Consider the following 15,858-nt stretch of genomic DNA (forward strand, 5'->3'; position numbering starts at 1 on the left):
GTGCTAGACTCTGTGAAGCAACATTTGCTCCGAGCTCAGCAAAGAATGAAATATCAAGCCAACAAGAATCATACTGATCGGGAGTTTGCATTCGGGGACAAAGTATTCCTGAAACTCCAGCCATATCTTCAGTCGTCGGTAGCTCCTCGGGCAAATCACAAACTGGCGTTCAAGTTCTATGGCCCGTTTGTTGTTTTGGAACGGATCGGGCAAGTTGCTTATCGCCTGGACCTGCCTGCTACAAGCAAAGTCCACCCTGTGTTTCATGTATCGCTATTGAAGAAAGTATTGACTCCAGACTGTCAAGTGCTACCTCTACTTCCCTCGCCTGACGACCAGTTCCAAGTACCTGAACAAGTTTTGAAGCAACGAGTGGCGCGCCGTGGCTCTGATTCCGTAGTTCAAGCCCTCATCAAATGGAGTTCAGCACCTGTGGAGCTCGCTACGTGGGAAGACAAAGTTGCTCTGCAGCAAAGGTTTCCGCGAGCCCCAGCTTGGGGTCAAGCCGTGTCCAAGGGAGGAGGGATTGTCAGCAACAATGACGAGCGCCACGAAGGAGTTCAAGCAGTGGGCCGGCCCAAGAGACAACCTCGCCTTCCGGCTCGGCTTGCTGGACCAGAGTGGATCCACTAGGTTGTATTTAAACCAGTAAGCGATAGGATCAAAGTGGCGATGGCGTAAACGGCTAGGTGTAGCGTGTGTGGTGTGCGCTCCTGCGAGAGCCGATCCCCTTTCTCCTCCTAGCATATCATCCCTTGTAGCTTGAGATTCATGGTTGCTATCAAATACAAACCCTAGACCTTACACAACCAAATGAAACTCCATATGAAAATGAAATGAAACCATCCATGCAAATGGGTTTGATCAGGAACTGAAGCAGGGGCGCCCTCAACACTCACTGCCAAGTTGGTTTAGCACCGCTGATCATCAGCTTTGGATCAAGTTGGTTTACAATTCCACCTCCGCCGTCGGTGTCATTATCGCTAAGAAGTTAACTGAACCCGGAACATGCGCAAGCATACCAACTGAATGCCATGGATTACCAAGGTAACTATAACAGTATAACTGATAACATTTGAAAGCAAAATCTTGAGAACCCGCCAAATTGCGACTACAGAATCAACAAAAATGAAGTTTTACCAGAGAAATGATGTGTCTGTAAGTACAAGTAGGGGAATCTCATATGTCGTCTGAAGATTTGTAAAGATCAAAGCATTCCTATTCAAAGAATTATATAAGTTGCAAGGCACAAATTATCAAAGGAATGCACAAAACAAATGAGCAGCAAGAAACTACGGCCCGTTGGAAGTTCAGGTGATAAGAACACGTAGTTCGACTGTTCACCAGCCACCCAGATAACCGAATCATCTACTCTACCCACAACCTAGCAGTTGGCAGCTAATGCTATTCGTAGTGAACCAAGAGAGTATCATGTGAAAAATATTACGAGAACAGTCATTGTTTCTCCAACTTAACTTCTAAAAACAGACTAACTAAAGGGGATTCATAACAAACCTAGGATGATCACACATAATCATCAAGACTAAGAAATCATTCAACAATGAATATGATTGATTCTTACCTAGAAATAATTTCTGAAAACAACTTACAGGCAGAAGGTGTGCACAAACCAATAAAATGGATGACCTTGTTATTTCTGAATATGAGGTCCCGGCTGTTAACAATCCTTCGATGATATGATCTTACTGAATTCCAATAGGATGAGACCAAAGCAGGATCGCCTCCAAACATAGCAGCAGAAGTTTTGATTAAAATGACAACCAAACAACTGATCTGCAAACGGAGAATTATGCAACAAAAACAGATCCTCGAGAGTTCAGAGGAGCATGTGCACTGAGAAGAGTACAATAAAACGAAAACGGAAGTGATTCAAAAACCAGCACTCAAACCTTACAAACATGTTTGATTTTTCAATACAAGCATGTTTTGCAGATCATACATTTTGCATCAATATATTTGCATCCATGATGAGCGGTAATGCCTTTGATAAATCCTTTTTGCATTCATACATTTTGCAGTTTCAACAGAGGTAACTTACTGAGACACGAACACAGGAAATAACTTCTAACCAGAGATCGAGCAGCCATAAATTTGACTTTGGAAAAAAGATAATACAATTTTCGAGCATATATCCCTTCTAAAGAAGGGGCAAAGACTACACAATATTCGGGCAGTAACCCTGTCTATGACACAAGGATTTGAAAGATCGGCCATTGACGAACCATGGACATGATTCATCTGAAAGAACATTGCATTTAATTCTACAACACGAGTAGTCGAAGGGATCATCCAATAAATCATGAATCTGTTTGGTTTTATCCAAACAGCTAAACTCACTTCTGAATTCAGGTTCAGCATCTCGAGAAGCTCTATCTTCCACTTGTAGCAGCCTGTGATGATCGTCCACCCATTTAATATCGTTGCCCTTAGGGCTTGAAATTTTGATTTCCTTCAGCACTTTTACGTTCAAAATAAAGAATTTGGCAAAGTCAGCATCTTGGTCACAGCCTTTGTAATTTTCAAACACCAATCTTTTTAGATGGATCACGAGGCATTCGATTGGATCTAGTGGGTCACACAGGTGCACATTTTTCATATCCATCTTTGGGTGTTTCTTCAACTGAAAAAAAGAAGAGAAAAGTGCCATATGTTAGAGCCATTTCTAACCAGATTAGGTTACTATCAGCTAACTTACCTCAAAATAAAATTTCAAATTGACAAGGCAATCAAAGGTGAATACTCACAGTGAAATAGAGCATTTCCAAGCGGGGAAAGCACCTGAGGATGTTTAGAACTGCATTCAACTGAGAACCAGAAGAGTAGAGAGCCAGAACCTTCACAGTGCATATTGAGTTTGCCAAGCTGACTGGGGACATTCCCTAAAGAAAACAATGAACATAAAAAATAATGAAATGCATGTAGGTACAGCAAATGCAAGATTCAAGAAGGTTGCTACTGCTACCTTGACGACTAGAGTTGCAATCTGGAGTGTGGATACACATGGTGAAAAAAGGCCCGATATCTTCAGTTTAGGTGCACCAATTACGCAGATAGTCTCAAAACTTATGTCCGGAGGATAAAGTGACAAATCTTTCGAGGCAGGGAGCATCCTCAATGACTAGTTCTTGTGTGCAAGCACTACGAGCACGGAAGCCAATGCTCCTAAGAGTTAGTGAGCGAATGTGGAGGCGACGCGCAGTAAGAATGTCCCACAACTGAAGGCTCTCCAAGGCACGGAATCCAGAGAGCACCTGGTCGAATACATCCTCCGAGATGGAAACGCATCGTAGGATGAGCTGCTTGAGGAGGGGGAAACTCAACGATGGTGAGAGCTCGCTGGGGAAATTGCACGAGCCGATTTTGAGCACGAAGAGGGTGGGTGCAAAGCGGAGTGCAGATGACGGCAGCAGGAAACTAATATGAGGCGGTTCTCTCAACCATCTCCCGTAGCAGAGATTGAGCTCCTGGAGTCCGTCAAGGGCTCGGGATTGGCACCAGCCGTCCAGCTCAGTGCGCCGGCTGTCTATGTCACCGGGTGTGAACTGGATGAATGGGAAGTGGAAGCGGCGGGCGGGGCCAGGGTGGTCGGAGAGGATCCTGTTGATGATGGCGGGGCACCAGCGAAGGTTGCTGCAGAGGCTGCTATTGGCCTGAAGGTGGAGGGGAGCGGAGCACCAAAGGTGGCACCATCGGCGGGAGAGGGCCTGCGTGCGTGCACCGTCCTTGGTGGGGAGAAGGGAGATGATGGTACCGAGGATGGCGTCGGGGAGGCGGCTGATGGGATGCTTGGCCACCCAGTTGCCATCGTAGTTGCCACCGCGTGCCCGATTCCTTGGTCTGCTGCCAGCGATCCCATCGGATTCGCGCTTTCTTGCCACTGCGGTCGGTGCCGCCTTCTCCATGGCTGGTGGCTGGGGAGATCTAGGATTTGGGCAATGGTGGCGGAGGGACGCGTTTACTTAGAGCATGGCTAATAATAGCCGGCTGCTGGCTCTGTCACATTGCCATAACATTTACAACCAATTTGATAGCCCGCCCATATGAGAGATACATACTATGTCATTAATACCTGACAATCAAGGCTGGGCTATAAAGGAAAAAAGTTAGAAAATTGCAAGTTTGCCACAAGGATTCATTTTTCATTTCACGTGGCATTATTGCAGTTAGAAATTAAAAAAAACATTTATGTAATTGAAAAAGGCATATGATCTGTTGCCAAAGAAAAGAGGGGCATTTGATCGGTGGTTAATTTAAGTGTGTCATATGATCAAATTCCCATGTATTCAGCCCTAAAGTGTATTCAGCCCTAAAGTGTATTCAGTGACCTATGCTTTTCTTGTGAAGGTGTGCATTCTGTATATCTTCATTGTTCTATCAAGCCCAAGTCTTATATTCTAACTAAACAACGCATGTTTCTGGCGAGTTTCACCAGGCAGAAAGAATCAAAATCTTTTGTTTTTACTTGACACAACTGCTACAGAGATTCAACTCAAGCCGCACCTATCCCATATCAGAACTATGCAACCTTTGGCTTTTATTAGACACAACCGCTACATAGATTCAATTCACTACAGCAGCAGCTATCCCAGATGAAACTATGTGGGTATTTCACATCCCGATCGAAGTGAGAAGCGCAAGCGACAATAAACAAATCAATACTGGGTGCAGCAACCAACTGCCAGAAGACCATAGCTTTCAAGGGGAGAGTCGACTTGTACGTGCACAAAACGTAGCTGTCATTAGATTCCATTACAGCTTTTGGCAGTAAACTAGTGTTGCATAGTATGGCCCATCAGGATTTACAAAAGGACCTGAGATTATATTTATATATATATCAGCCATGTCAAATTTGGGGTTTGGACAAAGAAATAGAATCATTGTGCATCAAACTGATCTATAAAACAAGCAAAAGATAATACAATCTTCAGATACCAACCCATGTCTGTAAAACGAGCAGTCAAAGCGATTCGCCACTGTCAAACCATGGATATGGTATTCTGAAAGAGAATCAACCTCATCTATAAAACGATCAGCGGAAGGAACAGGTCTTCGAAAAGTTGTGGATATCCATGTAGGCATCAACATTAGTGGAACTACTTTTAATTTCGAATTGAGCAGCTCAAGAAGATCTATTTCCCACTTGTAGCAGCCCATGTTAATAAACCAACAGGTTGCTGTTGTAGTTTCTAGGGACTCCGAGTTTCATTTCATTTAGCACTTCTGCATTCAAAATAAGAAGCTAAAAAAGCAAGCATCCTGCCCACAACCTTCGTAGTTCTTCAATACCACATTTCTTAGATGGGTCTCAAGGCATTCTGTTTGATCTAGTGGGTCATACTGCGCACAATTTTCATATCCAAGTGGGTCATACTGCGCACAATTTTCATATCCATCTTTGAGTGCCTATATAAGGCTGTTGCTAACTACACTACGGTGTAGGAGTACATTATATGTCAACCAGATACTCATTATGTCACAGAAAGCAAACAAAGATGAATTGTCACAACAACAACAAAAAAAAGATGAATTGCCACGATGGCATAGAGCTTTTCCAAGCAAGGGACTAGGGAAGGACCTCAAGACATCAAGAACTGCATGCTTTGAGGGCGAAAAGACTGGAGGGCCGAAACCTTCACGGTGCGTATTTGAGAGTGTTGAGATGATGGTGCCAAGATGATTGGGACCATTCCCTAAATAAAACAATGGGCATAAAAAAATGAGTAACGATCCTCATGCAGGAACACCAAAATGGAAGATTCAATACACTTGCTGCTACCTGGAAGACTTGGGCTTCATCGAGGGCCAGTTCGCGGTCACTTGAAGGACGACCAGAGAAGTCAATGCAGAAGCAGAGTCGAGGCCAAGTTCTCGTTCACTTGGCGGGGAGGAAGGCAGATGCGGATGGCATCGGGGAGGTGGCTCACGAGATCGCCATAGCGGTGCCCCCTCCGTCCCCGCTTCCGTGCGTTGCTTCCGGCGACCCCGCCGGGTCGCGCTCCTGCCTTCTTCGCCCGTCACTCCTTGACACCAATCACCACTCGCCGTCCCTTATCCCTCGCGGCGTCGCCCTGACGCTGGCCGATGGGCAAAGGAACGGGGAGGTCAGGAGCGGATGCCGGCCGCCGCGACGAGATGGCGACGAGTGGTTAGGGTTGGGAGGAGACGACAGCCGGGTGGCGGCGCCGGTGGGGCGGGGAACGGCGAGCGCCGGAACGGAGAATCCGGGGGTTCTGGCGTCAAACTTCAAACTGTGACACCGTTCTTGTAACGATTTTGGGCCGAGATACAAAGTTCATCGTGGGCCTAGAAATTCCAGGCGCTGTGCAAAATAAATACTCCCTCCGCAACCAGTGATCTAAACTTCTCTCTAAGAAAAAATATAATGATCTAAGCGCTCTTATATTTCTTCACCGAGGGAGTACAACCTAGAGGACAGATTGTCTCAAAAAGATAAAAACCTAGAGGACATATATAATAGCAACGGTAGAATGTAGATACGCACTTCACCCTCTCTTTTTCTCACATCTCACATAAATAAATGATCACATCTGACTACACACATTCCTGGTGCCATGATTCATGTCACATATTCCATCAATAAACGAAACAAACTGAAAGCAAAACAAAACCGAGTGAAAGATCAGGCGGAGTGTGAGCTACCGAGCTTACATGTTTAGACAGGATCTTCTGTCTAACTTTAAATTTAAAAACTGAGAATCGTCTGAGCACTTAACGTGGTTTGTGACAACTGATGCATCTGGTAAATGGTATCAAGGCATTATGAACCACTACATATGGTTCCACTTCCACGCAGCATATGTTCCACATTGCATATGGTAGTAAGTAGTAAGGCATTTTCTAACTGAATTCAGGGGAACACCTAGGAGGAAATGGCCCACTTGTCGGTATTACGGCAGAACTCTTGTCCAACATGACACCTGATGTAAATGTCTCCATATGCGGTTGAGTCCTCGACGCATTCTCTGCCATTGCCAAAAAAAGATAAAATGATTAAGAAATTGCCAATAGAGCTGTCAGCCAAGTATCTGAAGTTTTACAGTAATAGACAAAGCAAAGGGATGCATGCACTTCGATTGAAATCTAAAATCTATACACTGGAGAAAAGAGAAGCCCTTATGAAATCAAACACAATAAGCAATCAGCAGAGGGTCCGGCTAACATTTATTTCGTTGCTGCTTCCATACAATATTGCAAGTAATATTTAACCCTCCATAACCTATCCTGAATATAGAACTATGCATCTTGCTGCCATGGGAAGTGAAAGGAGTTTCTAATTCATGAAGTCGGTGCATAGATTTTAGATTTCAATCGAAGTGCAAACCAACAACACATGAGGCAGTAAGCAAAACGATACATGGTGTGTAAATGGCAAGTTAGCAACCAACTGCCACAACGGAGTTGCTTTCATGCAGACATGACACTGACTTGCATTCATAACTGGGAAAAAACAAAATCTTCTGATTTCCCCCCTTATCTAAGGAACACCTTCCAGCAAGAAATGTAAAACAACTCCCAAAATTGACCGTAGTGAGCAGGGACACTGCATATGCACTGAACTAAAGATTTTGTTACATTTCTCTCCCTTTAATTTCAACAGAGCAATACACATGCTTATGTAAAAAAGCTGACTAATAGGTAATAGCCTAATAAATACTCCCTCCGTTCCAAAATAGATGACCCAACTTTGTACTAAAGTTAGTACAAAGTTGAGTCATCTATTTTGGAACGGAGGGATACTCCCGCTGTAAAGAAATATAAGACGTTTTAGGTCACTAGCTTTTACATATCTTATATTTGTTTACAGGGGGAGTAGTAACGAACAAGCCATGCCTAAGTAGGAAGATAAAACAAAAAAGAATTGTGTAGCCTGATCATGTTGCAACTTTTGGCAGTAAATTATTTTTGTATGGCATACCCTGTCGGAAATTACAGAGAAATTTCAGAGTTTAGAATGCAAATAGAGCAGTCATAATAAGTTTAGGTTTTGGACAAAAAATCAAGACAATCTTCAAGCATTAATCTCATCTACAAAGCGAGGAAAAGACAATATGATCTTTAGGCTTTAACTCCATCTACAAAACGAGCAGTCCAAGGAATTGGCCACAAAAAAATCATGGATATGCTTCTTCTCAGAGAGAATCACCTCATTCAGAAAACAAGCAGTCGAAAGGATCGGTCAATGACAAGTCATGGATACACGGGTAGTTAATGACATCATCCAAACCACATTTGAAATCAAATTGAGCGTCTTGAGAAGCCCTATTCTCCACTTGCAGCAAATCCAGTTGAATAGCCACCCAGTCACCGTTGTTGTTCTTAGGGACTCCAAATTTGATTTTCTTTAGGACCACTGCATTCAAAACAAAGAACTTGGCAAAGCCAACATCTTGCTCACAGCCTTCGTAATTCAGTATCACCATTTCTTTGAGATGGGTCCCAAGGCATTCGACTGAATCTAGTGGGCCATACAGAGACACGTCTTTCACATTCATCTTTGAATTTTTCTGCAGCTAGAAACAGAAAGAAGAGGCATATGTCAAAGCTGGTGGTAACTAGACTAAATTACATGCCAATCAACTAGATTCTATGAGAATCAAATATCTATGTTGAGAATAGCAAGGATGAATACTCACAACAACGTAGAGCCTTTCCAAGCAGGGGAAGCACTTGAGGATGTCAAGAACAACATTCAGTTGAGGGCCAGAAGTGAGAGCTAAAGCCTTCACAGTGTGTATCAAGTTTGTCAAGCTGATCGGCATCGTTCCCTAGAGAAAACACTGAGCGTAAAAATGTATTCTGCAAAGGAATGTGCAATGCAAGATTGGAGAAGTCTGCTGCTTCTACCTGGAATACTGCAACACCAGCTGACAAAGGGCCTAACATCTCCAGTTTAGGTGCCCGGATGAACTGAATAGTCCCACCGCCTCTGCCTCGAGAAGGTAGCAGCAACCTTTCAAGGCGAGGCACATCCTCAATGACAAGCTCTTTGTGACCAGCACAAACGGAGAAGCCAATGCGCCGAAGAGTCGGTGAGCTAATGCGGAGGTGGCCGACAACAAAGATGTTCCAGAGCAGCAGGTTCTCCAAGGCCTTGCAGCTATAGAGCATGCCATGTAGGAACTCCTTCGACAAGGAAACGTAGTGTAGTGTGAGGTCCTTCAGGTAGGGGAAATTCGACAGTGGCACGATCTCTTTGGAGAAATTGCAGCCGCCGATTTTGGCCATGACGAGGGTGGATGCCAGGCGGTACAGAGACGACGCCAGCGCGTGATCCGTCTCGGGCCGCGGCGACGGGCGAACGAAACTGATGTCGAGCTCCTGGAGGTTGGTGAGGGCTTGGGAGCGGAGCCAGCCGTCGACCTGTGCGTAGCTGTCGCCGAGGTGGATGGAGGGGCAGCGGAAGCGGCGTGCGGGGCCGGGGTGGTCGGAGAGGATTTTGGAGAGGAAGGAGGCGAGCTCACTGAGGTTGGCGCAGAGGCTGGGAGCGACCTCGAGGTTCAGGGGGGCGGAGTGCCAGAGGTGGCGCCACCGGCGAGAGATGGCCTGCGTGCGGGCGCCCTCCTTGGTGGGGAGGAGGGAGATGATGGTGCCCAGGATGGCGTCGGGGAGACCGCTTATGATATCGCCGTAGCAGTTGTCACTCTGACCACGCTTCCGTGGAATGCCTCCGGCGGCTCCGCCGGGTTCGCGGTTCTTGGCGGTGGGTGCCGTGGCCTTCTCCATGGCCGGCGGCCGGCGAGGACGGAGGGTTTGGTCGGTGGAATGGGGGGACGAGGAAATCGGGACCGTGGGTTTGTGGGCTTTTCGTCCCTAAGTGGCACAGACCTGGACAGATGGGCTAGCCCGGCCAGGCCCACCCAGGCACGCGTGCCTAGCTCCCTGGCCCAGACACGGCTCACATAATATATGGGCCGATATGGGCGCATTGTTAGGCACGCTGGTCCGGGTAGGATTTACCCTATTGGGTTGTTTTGGGCCTATAATTGAGCTTGTTTGTACTTTGTACTATCCCATTGTTACATTTTCTAGCCAAAGATGAGGCCTTCTCAGGGCATGTGTTCTCTGGACCGTCCAATTGAGCTTCCAAACGAATCCTGGCCGTCATTTTTCATGATGGAATGATCCTGGCCGTTGAATCGGAGTTGATGTGACAATCAATGAATAGTGCCCGTCGTTTTTCATGTGTTCTACCGTCATGTGTGTCTATGAGAGGTGGGGCACAGACGGAGCGGGCTCCTGTTGTCATCGGCTGCAGAAATGGGTCTAGCCGGTTCCAGTTTTAACAGGTGCAGGGCTCATGCCACCGCCAGTAAATTTTGGGTGCCGCCGAGGGCATACTCGGGATTTCAGGTGTTGGCCCTTGCGTGGCGTTTCGTAGATGGTTGGGATGCGCGTATGGAGAGGAGGGAGACCGATTGGTTGAGAACCCTAGCGTGAATCTCTCCTTCACGCGCATGCGAGATGCATCACGCCGCCGCCTACATCAGCGCCACCTGCCCTCCTCCCCACGACGGCAGGGGATAGTAATGGCGCACCAGGGGATAGTGCGCCATTACTAGTTAAACTAGTAATGGCGCACCACATCCACAGTGCGCCACTAGTAAAAAAAATTCAAATTTTTTTCAAACTTTTTTTCCAAAGTTAGTAATGGCGCAACGTGGGTGCTGTGCACCATTACTAGTTAAAACTAGTAATGGTGCACCACACTCACGGTGCGCCATTACTAACAAATTTTTTTATTTTTTTATTTTTTTCCAAAATCAGTAATGGCGCACCGTGGGTGTGGTGCGCCATTACTAGTTTAACTAGTAATGGTGCACCACACCCACAGTGCGCCATTACTAATTTTGACCCAAAATTCTCCCGAATGCACCCCCCTTTTGTGGACCGCCTTTTCAGTTTAAAAAATAAATAAAAGAAAATGATGGAAATGTCAAAAAAATAAAAGAAAATAAGTTTCCCATGTGATATGTGGTCTAGTTGTTGGGAAAATTTACAAATATGAATTTTGACTTTATTTGCAAAATCTCTCGAGAATTTGTAAAATGTGCATAACTTTTGCATACTAACTCAGATGAAAAAGTTTTTTATATGAAAAATCATCTACTCGAAAAGTTACATCCAAATTTAGCGGGGGGAATCCTGTTAAACATTTTCAAAATGCTAAAAAACCTAATAGAAAAAAGTTACGGGGCTTTTAAGATCTGGAGGCAAAAAAATTCAAAAAACTTCAAACTTACTAGTGGCGCACCGTTTGCTAGGTGCGCCACTAGTAACAGAAAAAAAATAGTTTCGATTTTTTTTCGCGAATTTTTTTTGGGATTTTTTTTTAAAATATGATACGTAATATGAACAGAAGTTTGAAATAATTTTTCAAAATTTCATCACACTCATGAACATGAACAAAGTCCTAAATATCAACAAAGTTTAATAGGATTGATATGCTAGATATATCAACAAGCGCCTGTGAAGTGAGCTGGTGCTGGGGTTGGATAGAACTCTGAAGTTAAGCGTGCTTGGGCTGGAGTAGTGTAAGGATAGGTGACCTTTCGGGAAGTTTGACCATGGAATGTGATTTGACCTAAGATTAAGCATATTGACCCGAGATTAAGCCATAGTGACCAGAGATTAAGAAAAAAAACGAAAAAAAATTGAAAAAATTTGATTTTTTTTTAAAAATGTTACTAATGGCGCACTCCTATGTGGTGCGCCATTACTAAGTGAGATAGTAATGGCGCACCTCTAGGCATACTAATGGCGCACCATTGGTGCGCCATTAGTAAAAAATACTAGTGGCGTGGTACTAGTGGCGCACCTGTAGTGCGCCATTAGTAGGCAAAACAGGTGCGCCATTAGTAGGCCTTTTCCTAGTAGTCATAGCCGATGGTACTACTTACTTCTATCAAATCTGGTACCAGTATTTCCACCTCAGCAAAATAAAGAAATAGATTGAGGTCACTTATATTGAACACCCCTTTTTGGTTTTAGTGCAGCATGGCCATATTGTGACATCAAGTTTTACCTTTGATCCTTGCCATACTACTCCTTTGTGTTGGGAAACGTTGCATGGAAAACAAAAAATTTCTACGCTCACGCAAGATCTATCCAAGGAGATGCATGGCAACGAGAGGGGAGAGTATGTCTACGTACCCTCGTAGACCGTAAACGGAAGAGTTTAGTAACACAGTTCATGTAGTCGAACTTCTTCGTGATCCAACCAATCGAGTACTGAACGTACGACACCTCAGCGTTCAACACACGTTCAACTCGGTGACGTCCTCGCCTTCTTGATCCAGCAAGACGGACGAAGTAGTGGATGAGTTCCGACAGTATGACAACATGGTGACGGTGGTGGTGATACTATCTCCATAGGGCTTCGCCTAAGCACTACAAAAATATGACCGAGGGACGAAACTATGGAGAGGGGCGGCGCACACGGCTAAGAGATTGTCGTCGCTTATGTGTGCGTCCCCTCCCACACATATATAGGTGGGAGGCAGAGGGAGCAGCTAAGGAGGTGTCCCAAGGAGGCCGAATCCTCCTAGGATTCCTTCCCTAGCCGCGCCCCCCTTACCATATTTGCCGGAGGAGGAAAGGAAAAGGGGGGAGAGTGAAGGAAGGGGGAGGCCAAATCCCCCTCCTTCCTTTCTCCCATAGGCCGGTTGCCATAGGAGGGTACGCCAGCCCCTTGTGGGCTGGTGTGCTCCCCTCTAATGGCCCAAAAGGCCCATCATCCTCCCGGGGCTTCCGGGCTTCCCGGAACCCCTTCCGGTGGTGATCTGAATACTACCCGGTGCACTCTGAAACTCTTTCGGTGTCCGAATATCATCGCCATATGTATCAATCATTACCTCCGGACCATTCCGGAGCTCCTCGTCATGTCCGTGATCTCATCTGGGACTCCGAACAACATTCGGTCACCAAATCATATAACTCATATAACATTATATCGTCAACGAACGTTAAGCGTGCGGACCCTACGGGTTCGAGAACTATGTAGACATGACCAAGACACCTCTCCGGACAATAACCAATAGCGGAACCTGGATGCCCATATTGGTTCCTACATATTGTACGGAGATCTTTATCGGTCGAACCATTATGACAACATACGTAATTCCCTTTGTCTGTCGGTATGTTACTTGCCCGAGATTCGATCGTCGGTATCTTCATACCTAGTTCAATCTCATTACCTGCAAGTCTCTTTACTCGTTCCGTAATACATCATCTCATAACTAACTCCTTAGTCATTTTCTTGCAATCTTATTATGATGTGTATTACCTAGAGGGACCAAAGATACTCTCTGATACTCGGAGTAACAAATCCCATTCTCGATCCATGCCAACTTAACAAACACCTTTAGAGATACCTGTAGAGCGACTGATCACCCAGTTACATTGTGACGTCTGATAGCACACAAGGTATTCCTCCAGTATCCAGGAGTTGCATGATCTCGTGGTCAAAAGAACATGTATTTGACAGTCAAGAAAGCAATAGCAATAAACTGAACGATCATATGCTAAGCTAACAGATGGGTCTTGTCCATCACATCATTCTCCTAATGATGTGATCTCGTTATCAAATGACAACACATGTCTATGGTTAGGAAACCTTAACCCTCTTTGATCAACGAGCTAGTCTAGTAGAGGCTTACTAGGGACACGGCATTTGTTTATGTATTCACACATGTATTTAAGTTTCCGATCAATACAGTTCTAGCATGAATAATAAACCTTTATCATGAATAAGTAAATATAAAATAACAAATTTATTATTGTCTCTAAGGCATATTTCCTTCAGTCTCCCACTTGCACTAGAGTTAATAATCTAGATACATTGTAATGAATCTAACACCCATGGATTCTTGGTGTTGATCATGTTTTGCTCACGGAAGAGGCTTAGTCAATGGGTGTTGTACATTTAGATTTGTATGTATTTTTCAAATCTCTATGTCTCCATCCTTGACCTTTTAACGAATGGAGTTGAAGCGTCTCTTGAAGTGTTTGGTTCTCTTGTGAAACCTGGATTCCTTCATTAAGGTAATTGCTCCAGTGTTGTCACAAAATATTTTCATTGGACCCGATGCACTGGGTATTACACCCAGATCGTATATGAACTCCTTCATCCAGACTCCTTCATGCGCTACTTCTGAAGCAACTATGTACTCCGCTTCACACGTAGATCCCGCCATGACGCTCTGCTTAGAACTGCACCAACTGACAACTCCACCATTCAATATAAATATGTATTCGGTTTGTGACTTAGGGTCATCTAGATCAGTGTCAAAGCTAGCATCAACGTAACCATTTACGACGAGCTCTTCGTCACCTCCATAAATGAGAAACATATCCTTGATCCTTTTCAGGTACTTCATGATGTTTGACCGCTGTCCAGTGATCCACTCCTGGATTACTTTGGTACCTCCCTGCCAAACTTATGGCAAGGCACACATCAGGACTAGTACACAACATAGCATACATGATAGAACCTATGGCTGAGGCATAAGTAATCACCTTCGTTTTCTCTCTATCTTCTGCAGTGGTCGGGATTTGAGTCTGACCCAATTTCACACCTTGTAACACAGGCAAGAAATTCTTTGACTGGTCCATTTTGAACTTCTTCAAAACTTTGTCAAGGTATGTGCTTTGTGAAAGTCCTATTAAGCGTCTCGATCTAGCCCTATAGATCTTGATGCCCAATATATAAGCAGCTTCACCAAGGTCTTTCATTGAAAAATTCTTATTCAAGTATCCTTTTATGCTATCTAGAAATTCTATATCCTTTCCAATCAATACTATGTCATCCACATATAAAATCAGAAATGCTACAGAGCTCCCACTCACTTTCTTGTAAATACAGGCTTCACCATAAGTCCGTATAAAATCATATGCTTTGATCACCTCATCATAGCATATATTCCAACTCTGAGATGCTTGCACCAATCCATAGATGAACGCTGGAGTTTGCACACTTTGTTTGCACCTTTAGGATTGACAAAACCTTCTAGTTGCACCATATACAACTCTTTTGTAAGAAATCCATTAAGGAATGCAGTTTTGATGTCCATTTGCCAGGTTTCAAAATCATAAAATGCGGTAATTGCTAAAATGATTTGGACAGACTTAAGCATCGCTACGGGTGAGAAAGTCTCATCATAGTCAACTCCTTGAACTCATCGAAAACCTTTTGCGACAAGTCGAGCTTTGTAGACAATACATTACCATCAGTGTCTGTCTTCTTCTTGAAGATCCATTTATTTTCTATGGCTTGCCGATCATCAGGCAAGTCCACCAAAGTCCATACTTTGTTCTCATACTTGGATCCTATCTCAGATTTCATGGCCTCAAGTCATTTATCGGAATCGGGATCATCATAGCTTCTTCATAGTTCGTAGGTTCGCCATGGTCTAATAACATAACTTCCAGAACAAGATTACCATACCACTCCGGTGGGGATCATGCTCTGGTCGACCTACGAAGTTCAGTAGTAACTTGATAAGAAGTTTCATGATCATGATCATTTGCCTCCTCTCTAGTTGGCGTAGGCATCGCTGGAACAGTTTTCACTGATGTGCTACTTTCCAATTCAAGAGAAGGTACAATTACCTCATCAAGTTCTACTTTCCTCCCACTTACTTATTTCAAGAGAAACTCCTTCTCTAGAAAGGACCCATTCTTAGCAACAAATATCATGCCTTTGGATCTGTGGTAGAAGGTGTACCCAATAGTCTTTTTAAGGTATCCTATGAAGACACACTTCCCTGATTTAGGTTCGAGCTTATCAGGTTGAAGACTTTTGACATAAGCGTTGCATCC

General features: G+C 44.5%; 2 protein-coding genes across 3 annotated transcripts; both read right to left on the reverse strand.

Moving 5' to 3' along the window:
• Nucleotides 1–2,000: 2,000 nt before the first annotated feature.
• Nucleotides 2,001–6,349, reverse strand: LOC123133817 (F-box/FBD/LRR-repeat protein At2g26030-like). Of its 2 annotated transcripts, XR_006465398.1 has the most exons (4): nt 5,798–6,349; nt 5,597–5,711; nt 2,766–2,900; nt 2,001–2,641 (listed from the first exon to the last, which is right to left on the reverse strand). XR_006465398.1 is itself a non-coding variant. In XM_044553220.1 (2 exons), exon 1 carries the CDS (start codon nt 3,921–3,923, stop codon nt 3,078–3,080), a length of 846 nt encoding a protein of 281 aa, XP_044409155.1. In that variant the 5' UTR covers nt 3,924–4,174; the 3' UTR covers nt 2,001–2,641; nt 2,766–3,077. The 2 variants fall into 2 exon arrangements, 1 of the variants encoding a protein (XP_044409155.1); XM_044553220.1 differs by lacking the exons at nt 5,597–5,711; nt 5,798–6,349 and having other exon boundaries at nt 2,766–4,174.
• Nucleotides 6,350–6,543: 194 nt separating this feature from the next.
• LOC123133818 (FBD-associated F-box protein At4g10400) lies at nt 6,544–9,805 on the reverse strand. Its single transcript, XM_044553221.1, has 4 exons — nt 8,887–9,805; nt 8,676–8,807; nt 8,186–8,552; nt 6,544–7,004 (listed from the first exon to the last, which is right to left on the reverse strand). Exons 1-3 carry the CDS (start codon nt 9,763–9,765, stop codon nt 8,187–8,189), a joined length of 1,377 nt encoding a protein of 458 aa, XP_044409156.1. The 5' UTR covers nt 9,766–9,805; the 3' UTR covers nt 6,544–7,004; nt 8,186.
• Nucleotides 9,806–15,858: the final 6,053 nt, after the last annotated feature.

The sequence above is a fragment of the Triticum aestivum genome, chromosome 6B (assembly GCF_018294505.1).
Source record: "Triticum aestivum cultivar Chinese Spring chromosome 6B, IWGSC CS RefSeq v2.1, whole genome shotgun sequence".
In the NCBI taxonomy this organism is placed as follows: domain Eukaryota; kingdom Viridiplantae; phylum Streptophyta; class Magnoliopsida; order Poales; family Poaceae; genus Triticum; species Triticum aestivum.